The 12,853-nt window shown below is 47.9% G+C and overlaps 4 protein-coding genes across 4 annotated transcripts; 2 read left to right on the top strand and 2 right to left on the bottom strand.

Annotated features, from left to right (window-relative positions):
- Positions 1 to 1,224: 1,224 nt before the first annotated feature.
- Positions 1,225 to 6,316, bottom strand: AK88_05565 (uncharacterized protein; the record flags this gene model as incomplete). The annotated part of the gene is made up of 7 exons (XM_012483167.1): positions 1,225 to 2,688; positions 2,861 to 3,591; positions 4,169 to 4,219; positions 4,280 to 4,552; positions 5,071 to 5,139; positions 5,355 to 6,090; positions 6,239 to 6,316. 7 exons carry the CDS (start codon positions 6,314 to 6,316, stop codon positions 1,225 to 1,227), a joined length of 3,402 nt encoding a protein of 1,133 aa, XP_012338590.1.
- A 1,489-nt stretch (positions 6,317 to 7,805) lies between these two features.
- On the top strand, positions 7,806 to 9,790 carry AK88_05564 (uncharacterized protein; the record flags this gene model as incomplete). The annotated part of the gene is made up of 2 exons (XM_012483166.1): positions 7,806 to 8,730; positions 9,045 to 9,790. The coding sequence occupies 2 exons, from the start codon at positions 7,806 to 7,808 to the stop codon at positions 9,788 to 9,790; spliced, it is 1,671 nt and encodes a 556-aa protein (XP_012338589.1).
- A 418-nt stretch (positions 9,791 to 10,208) lies between these two features.
- Positions 10,209 to 11,302, top strand: AK88_05563 (uncharacterized protein; the record flags this gene model as incomplete). The annotated part of the gene is made up of 2 exons (XM_012483165.1): positions 10,209 to 10,943; positions 11,261 to 11,302. The coding sequence occupies 2 exons, from the start codon at positions 10,209 to 10,211 to the stop codon at positions 11,300 to 11,302; spliced, it is 777 nt and encodes a 258-aa protein (XP_012338588.1).
- Positions 11,303 to 12,173: 871 nt separating this feature from the next.
- AK88_05562 (uncharacterized protein) lies at positions 12,174 to 12,644 on the bottom strand (the record flags this gene model as incomplete). Its single annotated transcript, XM_012483164.1, has 1 exon — positions 12,174 to 12,644. One exon carries the CDS (start codon positions 12,642 to 12,644, stop codon positions 12,174 to 12,176), a length of 471 nt encoding a protein of 156 aa, XP_012338587.1.
- Positions 12,645 to 12,853: the final 209 nt, after the last annotated feature.

Genomic DNA, 12,853 nt, shown 5'->3' with positions numbered 1-12,853 from the left:
TAATTGTGGCTGTAGATGGAAGAATCCATGTATGCGTGTGTACATCCGTTATTCCCCTCTACCCTTAAATGCATGTGCATTTAACCACAGCTCTTTTCAGATGCATGCAGTCTCCGTGAACTGTATCTGTGGTGAGCATGCCTGCCGTACGTTACGACACTTATATAAATAGTCGACGCACACATACAGTTTCCACATTCCCATGTATATATATTGCTCTGCAAGGTGCACTATTGCCCGGCGTCAGGAATTTTGTGTACAATGTAACTTACACAATATTCGTGTCCGTTCTTTATCTGCCTGTGCGTTAGATAATGCTCCCATGCCCCTAGAAAGGGCAGTATGTGCTGGTCATTTTCGCGGAGCATATTGAACACAGTTTATTGCGCTTCTTAAAAAAAGTACGACGACGACTACTACTACTACGATTACTACTACTACTACTACTGCTGCACACCGCTCAATAACAACAACAACAAGCAAAAATATACACACACCCCGTTCTGCGTCAACGCCTCTCCGTCACCGCAGTCTCCCGTCAACGCCTCTCCCGCCAACGCCTGTCCCGTCACCGCGTCTCCGTCAACCCCGTCTCCGTCAACCCCGTCTCCGTGTACGATTCTCCGTCACCGCCGTCTCCCGTCAACGCCTCTCCGTCAACGCCGCTCGCGTGAAGGCCTCTCCGTCACCGCGTTCTCCGTGAACGCTTCGCTGCGTCACCCCGTCTGCGTCACGCTTCTTCCGTGAACGCCTCTCCCGTCAACGCTTCTCCCGTCAACTCCTCTTCCGTCAACGCTTCTCCCGTCAACGATTCTCCGTCAACGCTTCTCCGTCAACGTGTCTCGCGTCAAGGCTTGTACGTGCGGCTGCCGCCGTCTTGGTGCTGTCAAAGAAAGGGGGGAAAAGTACACTACACTACCTACTGCCTGACAACGCCATAACAAATAACTTCCTACCTAATTCATATGAATCCACATAGTGTATATATATATATTTAACCTCTATAACCCAGTCCCCATAGTTATATTAATAGAAGTGGACTACACAGAAAAAGAACAACACAAGGCAAAAGTAAGCACAAGTAAGCAGAACAGAGCAGAAAAAAAAAAGGAATGTATAGAATAATTTAAAGTAGAAATATATTATGTTTATCACATAATGAAATAAAAGTGGTGTACGATTAGCATGCGTTATGTCGCATGCATAGGCCCCGTCGTCCTAAGTTCACATGTTCTGTAATAAAGCATCCACATATAACTCCGTCTGCTGCATGCTTCTCTCGAGCTCGCAGTGTTCTAGGACTAATGCCAGGATCAGTATCCATATTTTAGTGCTTAGCGGCTTGTGGAGGTACAGTTGTGGATGCAGTGGTTGCGTCCGTGGTACATCTCTCACTCGTAGCGTCTGTTGTGCTGCATTTACGTTTTCCACTTCTAAGTGTTTTTCTACTCGTGGTACGTCGCCTTTTGCCGGTACGGTCTTCTCCTCTACATTATGCAACAAATGTTGGAACCACTCCTGCTCACAATACATACGCACTTGCCGATGTTGTTGCGCTACCCATTGTTTCCATAACCGCAGTTTCTGCCTTTCCATGGTTGCCGCTTCACCGAACGCACTGTGCGCGGATACTACGTTGTCCTCGTTTGTCGCCATGTGCGCACGCAGGTATTGTGTCCAATCCGCTTTTAATTGCAAAAACCACGTTTGCCCCGTGCACTCCCGCAGAATATGTTTGTTGCGGTGAATCCAAGGGATCCAATTAATGTGGTCGGGGGTCGCGCATTCATTCCCGGGGTCGGAAGAGGATGGAAAGAGAGCAGGAGTCTCTTGTTGTTCTAACTGTATAGTTTCCATACAATTCCATGGATCGGGGTCATCTGCGTTAGGTGGACAAGGGGCCGTTGCGAACTGTATAGTTTCCATACAATTCCATGGGTCATCTGCGTTAGGTGGACAAGGATGCGGTGCTAACTGTATGGTTTCCATACACTTCCATGGATCGGGGTCATCTGCGTTAGGTGGACAAGGGTCCGTTGGTAACTGTATAGTTTCCATACACTTCCATGCATCAGGTTCGTCGGAATCAGTGGGTGGATCGGGGTCGTCTTTGTTAGGTTGACAAGGGGCCATTGCTAAATGTATGGGTTGCATACAACTCGAGGGATGTGGGTCATCTGCATTAGGTGGACAAGGGTCCGTTGCGAACTGTATGTTTTCCATACAACTCCATGGATCGCAGTCATTAGGTGGACATGGATCTGTTCCTTTGGAGTCAGTGGAGGAAACATTGTTGCCTGGTAAACCATGGTTTGAGGTAGAAACACCCAAGATATTGTTATACGTGTCCTCGTCCCGCATCAAATCCTTCGCAAACTCCTGCGCAAACTCCTCCACGACAATCTTCCAATAGTCCTCTTTGACGCTTTCCCACTCGGTTGCTTCACATTCGTGTAACACTTCTAAGTGTAGCTCGATAATCGTGCGCTTATGCACGCGTGGTGGGCGTTGTGCGCGGCGGTCGGCAAATGTATCGCGACGTGGTGCGCGCATAACCGTGTACCCGTAATCGGGTGGCGGAGCGTCGCCGCGTTGTAGATGGTCCAATATGTCTTCGTCGAGTGGCGGTGACGGCACGTCACGAACGGTTCGATATGTTCGTCGTGGTTTGGCGAGGTGCGCAAAATACTAAGCAGAGAAAAAGGGGGTAAAGAGGAGGGTGAGGACGGTAGGATACAAGGAATGAATACGGGTGTAGGGGCATATTGGTTAGAAAGATCATATATTGGTGCACGTAGGGAGTTTCTGAGGTATGCTAGTCCTGCACGTGCGGGATTCCCTGATTGCCGTATACACTTACCTTCCAGAGGAAAAAAGCAATCACCCCAATACCAACCACCGCGGGAATGATGGCAGGGGTGTACGGCTTGACGTCTTCCCATGTGAGGCCGGGCCAGGAGGTGCCTTGGTCATGCATTAGTTCTTTCTTGTCTTCTGTTTTTGTTAAACCACCTACATTATCTTCCGTTGGTGCCGCTCCTGGTCCTTGCTGACTACCTCCAGGTTGAGCTTGTCCTGTGGTTCCAGTACCAGCGGAACCTGGTCCTGAGGAACCTGGGTTTGGGACACCTGTGGAGCCATCTCCTGTGGTACCCGGTTGCAGAGTCCCCGTAGAGCCAGTACCAGTAGAACCTGGACCTGAGGAACCAGGGGTTTGGTGACCAGGGGAACCGGGACTAGATGAATCCTCTGTACTGCTGCCGCCGCCGGGGCTGCTACCGGTTGCACCCGATTGATTTGGGTTCGGGTTCGGTTTGGGTTTGGGTGGATTGAGAGGAGGGGGGTCATCGTTACCGCCATCGACGACGGCAACAGGGGGTTCACCTGGTGCGGGTCCTCCTACTGTTGTATCTGTTCCTTTTGATGGTGTTGACTCTGATGATGTTGTTGTTGGGTTAGGTGCATGTTCACTGGATCCAGCTCGTGTATCCACCGGTGGACCCGGTGGTGCTGGTGCCGCTGCTGGTTCTGCCGCAGCTGGTGTCCCAAGTCCTGGTCCGTCGGCACTGGGGTCACTGTTAACATCTGTGCCTGTAAATTCGAGTGGAAAATACGAGAGTAAAGGCGATGAAACTCCGGATGATGGTGGACCACACCGTCGGCTACACGGTCGGCCATGCTCGGTCAGCACCTTTGTGCCACGGGGATGGAGCCAGGCGTCGGATGGCAGGAGGACGGTGTGGTAGGAGACGGACGGCGGGGCATGAGACGGACGGGGATGGGAGCACGGGGGCAGGAGACGGACCTGGGGGCATGGTTCACGAGGGTAGGGTGCCACCGCGGGAAAAGACTCTCTCTGTCTCCCACACAACACAACACACAACACACAACACAGTGTGTGTCTACCTGTGTCTCTGTCGACGTCTACATCGCGCGGCCGACCCATCGCTCTGCCGGTTACTCTGTCGCTGTCGCTCATTCGACGTTTGGTTTCTCGCTCGCTCCGTGTTGTCTCTCCCTCTCTCTCCGGAAAATTGTTGTTGCGTTTTTGTTGTTGTGGTTTTCATTTTTTTGCCTCCCCCTAAGTACTCGTATATTGTAGAGTGCACACTCTTCTTTATGGCCTGCTACCATGTAAGGAATAAACTTCTCCTCTGCCGTCCCTAACCTGAACACTCGGACGAAGGAGTCTTCTGGATGAAGGTCACGGACACACTGGCTGCAGGCATGGTGGAAGATGTCTGCGTGACATGACGAGTACAGTTAGTGGTATCCCTACCTGCACTGTCCTTGGGCGTTGTCTGTGCAGGTCCCTCCGACATGTCTTTTTTCTTGTCCTCTGTCGATGGTGTTGATGGTCTGCTTGGTGGCGGAGGTGGTGCAGGTGGTGGTACGGATGGTGATGTTGGGACCTGCGCGTCCGCAGCAGATGTTTCTGATCTCCCTGTGGGTGAGGGAGCCGCCGGTAGTTGCGCCTTCTCACTACTGTCGTCCTGAGTACTGCCTTCCGTTGACTTCTTGCCGTCCTCGGTTTTCTTCTTGGCTTCCTCTGCTGAAAACAGGAGAAGGAAGAAAAGAGGGTAGATTATAAAAAAAGGACACAAGTAGTACAGAAAGAACGGGCCGCGACGGTTGGGTCAGGTAACGGCAGTGTAGGGTCCGGCTCGATGCATGGGTCGATGCAGTGGGCCGAGGTAGCCTCGGTGGACTGGGTGACACAGCAGCAAGCGTACGGTGAGGTGGACTGCGCACGCGGTGAACTGGGATGGCTCGATGGTAGCAGTACAACTTTTATTTGTTGCCGTCATCTCGTCCGCCGTCCCGCTCCATGCGTCGTCCGTTGCCTCACCGCCGCGCACACCTCGCCTACACGAGGGCCGTCGTGACCGCCGCTCAACGTCAACGAAGGGGTGCTGTTGTGCTGTTGTGTTGTTCCCCCCCGCGTGTGCGTGTTGTTGTGGCATGCGCATCCATACGTGCAGAGTCGTATGGGCCGCGTAGGCGGGGCGGCCGTATCGAGCCGTGTTCGTGTTCGGCCGCCTATTCGTGCGTTCTCCCATCGGTCCTTACCTGTCGTTTCCTGTGGTGGTGTGTTCGCCGCGTTGGTGGTGGCAGCCTCCGCATTTTTGCCATCGTTCGCTGCAATAAAGGAACAAATAGAAATTATAAGTGGCAGTATGCACGTTTTGTGTTGTTGCAAGGATACAGGAATGAACGGTGTTCACATATCTGCATCTTGTTTCGCATTGCACTTTCCCTTGTACTTCGAAACTGTCTGTAGTGTTCGTGTGTGTGCTTATCCGTCCTGTTGCGTTCGAAGCTGTCTCAGTCTGCCCCAAGCTGCCCGGCCTTACCTAACTTTTCCTTCTGTGCTCGTGCTCCTTCTACCAGGGTTTTCTGCAGGGTTGGCGCGATTTCCGTAAATAGTTCGTTCATTCCTTCCTTCAACTCCTTCACTATCTCAACAACCTCCAGCGCTTTCGTATCCTCTATATGCTCAGTCCCCAGGATGTCCTCTAGTTTCCAGTGCTTCTGCCATACTGTTTTGCATGCTTCAGTCCCCTTCACTTTCTGTATTGCCTCTTTTAGTTTGCCATGTTCGCGTAACCATTGACGGACGTTTTCATCTAACTCAAGTGCCCCGATTTTCCCATGCGCAAATATGTGCTTACCACATTTCTCTTTCTTTATCAAACCTTCAGGAAGATTGCCTTCTCTTCCCATTTGTTCCATTATGTGCCATGCATAAAATGTGCCCCGCTCACTTGGACACACGGTTTCGTTTAATACTTGACTAAACATATGCACTATTATGCATTTTATGTGCTTCCCGATGCTGTCATTGGTTGCATCGTCCGTAACTTTGGCCTGTGCTTGCCTAGTCCCCCAATTCATGAAAAATAATGCGCCTACCATAAGTACGCATACAATTGTGTCCCCCACCGTGTGTCCATATATCGGAGTTGTGGGGTATTTGCTGCTCACCCATGCTGCGTTACCACAGGCCGTTCCATACTCTAGTATAAACCCGTCATCCATGTAGTCCACAAATTCGTCCATTACATCCTTGGTCTTGTTCCACACTGCTTCCTACAATGTAAGAGAAACACAGGAAATATATACATGCGCATGTGTACGTGAATGTTATGTGCCCCGCTTCGATTCATTGTCTCTTATACCAATAAAACCCTAGCACTGAACTCCCGCGTTCTGCACTTCTGTTCCAGTACGTGCCTACCTCATACTGGTGCTGATCGTAAATTCCCGCGGCGATTAACCAAGTCGCCAATGCTTTCGCGAAGTCTGCCGATCCCATATTACTACTATTCACTTAAATATACGGTACCGTTGGAAATACTCATACATTACTATTATTCGTATTCTTGTTATATTACATGAATTCGCTCTTGCGTGCAAGTTTAGTCCCTAATGCTGCTTTTATTCTTCACTGCTCTCTGCAGGTAGCAATCAAATATTCCATAAAAACAGAAAAAATAAAGCACCTAATGATAGAAGGAAGAATGTACTAAAACAGAAAATGTCCACAGGACTTTGCAGATATAGAATACAGGGAAGAAACGCAAAAGAAAAAGAAAGACAATGGAAAAAGAAAGGAACAAATAGGAAAAATACAACACAACGCGTCATGAATAATACCCCCCACTCCCTTTCTACACCGGTCTGCACGAAACGCCTGCACACACACGTTGTCTCTCGGTGTGCGTACACAACCAAACCGCAGTAATAACAACAACATCAATGCTTCTTCCGTCGTTGCCACAACCTCGTACAAGCGCTTGTCGTCGAGTGTAAGAAGGGGTTCTGCGACGTAGCAGAGTGTAAGAAGGAGGAGACATTGTCTCTCCGAGCAACGCATCGACCAACGCGGCCAAGTGGAAGACGGATTCGACGTAGTAGCCGAGTGTAAGAAGGAGGAGAGATTGTCTCTCCGCGCACACGCGGCCGAGTAAAACGCATTGTAGCCGAGTGTAAGAAGGAGCAGGATTGTCTATCCGAGCAAACGCGGCCGGGAAAAGCAGATTGCCTCCGAGTGACTCGGTTCGACGAAGTAGCCGCGGAAGGATCCGAATAGAGACGAAAGAGAGAGGGCGGGCACCGAAGGAACCCATATATTATATGGGAGGAAGAACGACGGCAGAAGACTTTGATGTTGTTGTTATACTGCGGTTTTAGTGTAGAAGAAGGGGGTATTTGTTGTTAACGGCGGTATTTGTGGTTAAACTGGTATTTGTTGTTACGGGGGGCACTTGTTTTGCAAGTGGTGTTTGTTGTTAAGGACAGTATTGTGGTTACGGAGTTGTATTAGGAGTACTGTTATTTCGGGATACAGTACAGAAGGCATATTATAGGTATGCAGGAAATGAGGTACCCAAGGTGGGATGCATGGTCCTGATGGGTAACGTTCAGTTCATGTAGAGTTTGAGTGGGACCCGGCGGGAGTCATATATTATATGCTGAACACAGAGAGCTCATGGCGGCGTATTTGGACATATTGTGGAATGATTATATTAAGCCCGGGGATATTGGGGTAAAGGGTTGTGACAAGTCATGTAGGGTAAGTTCATGTGTATCACCGAATAAAAGGAAATTGGACAGTATTATACAACTATTATAGACTACATTTGAGGATTGTGCGCAGGGCTAATGTGTATGTGCATTATTGGCTGCTATAATATTATCAGAAGAGTAAATATATATATAAATGGGACGTGCAATAGTATAGATAATTATATACAGAGCATAAGTAGCAGCAGGAGTATAGTTCATACATGTGCATGCAATTAATGCTGTATTTACAGGAAAACTTCTGGCAAAATGTGCAGGAAGTATGGCAGAAAATTAGGGGGCACATGGAGACGCAAGTTGATGATCCCATGATACAGAAATTGTGTGGGGGGGACGACGATGAAGACGGAGAAGCCGGGAAACTGGATGCGAAGACTAAAGCTGTATGCGAGTTAACACTTAAAGCATTATCGTTTAAACACAGAATTCCATTCACTACGACCACTACGAACTCGTGGGCACGGGACAATAGTGAAGATAGCGTGGTACTTTACATGAGGTGTATGTTGGTAAATATCTTTATGAAAAGGATAATGGGAGAGAACTGTGTAAAGACCGCAGGCGGGAAACGCGCATTCGACGCAGCATCTGGTTTCGTGGGTACGACGGGCACCGCGGCACGTAATTCTACATGTGAGAAAGCAGATATGGCACCAGGGGGTGACATAGGCCGGGCACCAGGACCAAGGACTTTGACGGATATAATGGGCAGGTGGTTTCAGCGGAATAAAACGCGGTTAAGGGATGGGGATGTGGGCGTCCTGGGGCAGGATTGTAAGGTACACACAGCAAAGACTGCAGAACACATAAAGGAAGAAGCGACTAAAAAAATTGAGGCACTGGGTACAGAAATAGAGAACACAGTGAAGGAAATATTGCAGGAAATAGATAAATCCCCAGAGGGAACAAGTATGGAGAATATAATAAAGACGGTGAAGCAGGGCAAGGACTCCGCTTCGAACACTCCACCACCACACGGACACTCACCGGGGGCACCACAGGCCCCATCATCATCATCAGGATCATCATCATCAACAACATCAACACCGGGCAGGTCCGAAACGGGTACTACACATACTGCAGTTGGCAGCGCCCAACCCGCAGATAATGAGGCGGCCACTACAGCATCAAAGGAACCGACAGGTAACACCGATGGGAGAAAGCACGAATACGGACACTACGCACACGCGGCGGAACAGCACCACACTTCGTTGACGTTGAGCTGCGGCGACGGCAGCGGTAGCGGCGACGAGGCGTGTACACGAGTGTAGATGAGCGTACCGTGCAGAGACGACGAGGGACGACATGACGGCGACAAATAAAAGTGTACTGCTGCCATCTCGACACTATTCTGCCGCTACCGGACCGCACCGTCCCGGCCCCCTTCTTTCTGTACCACTTGTGTCCTTTTGTTGTTTATCATCCTGTCATCTTCATTTCGTTCTCTTGTATTGCAGCTACAACAAAGGCTGGTAAGGGGCCAGAGACCGCAGACTCAGAGAAGAAGAAAGCCTCGAAGCCCGACGGACAGGCACCGCGAGAATCAGTAGCAAGGGCAGATCCATCGGGAGCAGAGAATGGGGGGTCGCAACCACCAGCACCTGCGTCTCCAGTATTACCACACGCACCATCAGACCCTGCAGCAGGGGAAACGCGACCAGGAGCAGTCGGCCCAGGACCGGGACCTGGACAACAACCACCACCTCCAGCACCACCGCGGCAGAAAGAAGCACAGGCATCCGGATCCGAATCAGCCTCGGGACCTCCGGGACCAACAGGACCTAAGGCAGCAGCAGGCGACCAAAAGACAACAGGTAAGAATTCTACAGTGCGCACACAACCAGAAACCACCAGTAGGGTACCTCAGGGGAATGGTGACGGGTGTCCACAAGAAGTAGAGGATGTGAAGGTACTCCTTACTTGCCTCGATAATGCAGACTCGCAGGAAACTAAAGGTGTGCATACGCGCGACGACGCCGAACAATACGATGGAAAAGGTCCTGTGGGTCTCCCTGATAGTTCCCGTACGATCAGAATATCCGAAGGGACGTCTCCTGAAGTTTCAAAAGTACCCCCAGGTATGACTAACGAACATTCAGCAAAGGGCGACCTCAGACAAAAAAACCCAAGAAACAACAACATTTCCGGAGACAGAGGGAGAGACAACACGGAGAGAGGCAGAGAGAAACCAAACGTCGAATGAGAATGATGGCGGCAGCGCGATCGGTCGGCCGCAGCCGGTATCGGCAGGTAGAGGTACACGTCGACGTAGAGACGTCGACAGACACACACACACTGTGTTGTGTGTTGTGTGTTGTGCGAGAGACAGAGAGAGTCTTTTCCCGCGGTGGCACCCTACCCTCGTGAACCATGCCCCCAGGTCCGTCTCCTGCCCCCGTGCTCCCATCCCCGTCCGTCTCATGCCCCGCCGTCCGTCTCCTACCCCATCGCCCCCCCATCCGACGCCTGCCCCCGTCCTTACCGACCGTCAACCGTGAGACGACGGCGCAACCAACCACGAGCAACCGTGGGCAACCACCCGCTGAACCCATGGGACCCACCAACAATACGCCGTACAAAACTTCAGTTGCCTTCCATGTTCTTCCTTTTCGTTCTTCCGAATGTCAGGTACTAGTGCGCCAGGTCATAATTCTGAACCTACAGCAGATGTAAAGCAGGAAGAAATTGTTACTAATGTACCCGTTGACACCAGTGTGACTGTTGTTCAGCCCGGTAGGGATAACCACACTAACAACAACGGACAAGCTCCTGATACAGTCCAAAAGGCGGCGGGTGACGGACACACAGATCCAGATACAGTCAATAAAGGTAATGATAAAGCATCCAGTCCAGATGGGAATGTGGAATCTAACATTAGTAAGAAGTCAACAGTTCCGGATCTTTATTCTGATGACGACTTCTGGAAGTCTTTATCCGGTGGTCCCTCCCGCTTTGATGTCTTCGCTGGTGCCATTCCTACTGATACTGACAGTACCAAGAGTAGCGGTCATGTTGACACGGATCCTTTTGGATTAAGCAATCCAGGTTCCCCATGGCATTCGTCCACTGACCCAGGGACAGGGAAATGCGACTCAACTGATAACAGAGGATGTGATCCTAAGGTATCATTAGAGCTTACACCAGATATAAATACTGTAGCAGGATCATACGTACCACCGAATGGAACACACCGAACATCTAATACTCCGGACGTGAACCACACGCAACCCCTTCCCCCCGGTTCTGGTGGTCCGGCATCGCCCGACCTAACGAACACCGTCCTTACCGCCACTACCCCGATCCTTTTGTTCGTCGCTTCCGTCACCGTGGCCCTCCTTGGTTATTCCCTTTGGAAGGTAAGTACATCCACAAGGCAATCACGCACAACGCACAAATATAACCGAGTTGAAATGAATATCAGTCGCCATTGCTGCACTGTTCATACAAAGGGATTCGTAACCAACGTTACATTATTTGAAAGTTAAGCCCAACAAGAACAAACAAGTAATACTCAATTTTAGAAAAAAAAAAGAAAAAAAATCAATAAATCCTAAACCCTTTGGGCTCCCTACACTGCCGAACTGGGACCTTGAAACCGAGAATCATCAATTCAGAATGCTGCCCGTCCCAATCTTGACACCTTAACACTAAACCCTGAATCCTATGCCCTGAGCCCCTGAACGCTAAACCTAACCCCAGAACCCTAAATCTTTGACCCCTAACCCCCTACGCATAAACATATGACCATCGATAAAATGTTTCAGATACATTTTATCAATATAGGAAGTAAATGCGTAACAGTTTCGGCATTTACCTTTATGTGAATTGTTGCTTATTATACCTTCATAATTTTTATAAATAGTTGCACAAATCCGTTTCTGCTTCTATATCCGCTATCGTTCCAGATAATTGGTAATGGCAAAATGTGTCTTTCACCTATTTTTCATTAGTTTAGTAGAGTACACCTGGTGTATTGCCATATATACATAATTATTTAATGCTGAATTCGGTAAAATTTAAATTCACTGATATATATCATGATGATTAAAGTTTAGGTTATTAGTAATAAAACTATTTAAAATAATATGGCAATGAGAAATTTCCTAAAATAAAGGCAAACACGGAAACAACGTAATAAATGGAGTTACCTCTAAATATTACACGAAAGAATGAAATAATTTTTTTACCATATAAAATGAGTTAGGGGAAATAATTAACTAAAACAAAATTTTAAATTGTCATATACATATATGTGCAAGTTAAAGAGAAATGATATTTTAAACAAATATATGTTATATATTATATATTACGCAAACAATGAGAACTGGGAGCTAATATATCATGTATATACTTATAAAGAATACATGTAATATTAATAAAGGGAATCAAATTATGCTGGATACATATTATTCTGTCAGAATAACACGAATAATAAGTGTGGAAAAATATAACAAAGGAAAAGAAAAGCAAATAAAAGATGAGTAAATATATGTGTATCATAACCAACGATACTAATGTCTCAGAATACCTCAAAATTAGGACATACATTCTATTCACTATTTGTGTGTTAACTTAAGATATATAATTTATTCACTACTTTGTTTTTTCCTGGACATTCTGAATTCATTATATTTCTTCTTTATATTGTTTATGAACCTCCTTTTATATCTATGGAACCATTTTAAGTTTCCTTTTTCGTGTAGATATAAGATTATGGCATAAATAAGGACCACAACTCCAAGAGCTATTAGTGATGGGAGAATTATTTGCATTACACCGTAGAATGTACCATATAAGTAAGCCATGTTTGCACCCTCAAGTGCGGAGTTGGCAACGACAGATACCGTATTCAATACAGCCTTTCCGGTACATTCTATAACAGTATTTAATGTTCCTAACATAGTAACCCTCCCAAGAAGAGTATTCAATATTGCATCGGCTGTATCGGCCGCACACATTCCAAATTCAACTATAACTCCAGTTGCCTCCTGTATAACCAATTCCGCAGTTGTTTTAATACCTGTAGCTGTAGAGTCTAGGAAAACATCTACCGGCATTACATTAATATATCCTATTGTACAACCTATTATGGCTCCTATAGCAACTGTTGGTATTAGTCCATAAATACCCCATTTTCTTAGAACTTGAACTATTCTTCGCCTTCTACTAGGTTTTTCTGTAATGCTTGCAAGAATGCTTTCAAAAAGAGCTTCTTCTGTAGCTAGGTATAAGGGATCTCTGACATCCACATCAATTATATGGGAGC

The sequence above is a fragment of the Plasmodium fragile genome (genome assembly GCF_000956335.1).
Source record: "Plasmodium fragile strain nilgiri unplaced genomic scaffold supercont1.160, whole genome shotgun sequence".
Lineage (NCBI taxonomy): Eukaryota > Apicomplexa > Aconoidasida > Haemosporida > Plasmodiidae > Plasmodium > Plasmodium fragile.
This window is presented reverse-complemented; position numbering and strand designations above follow the sequence as displayed.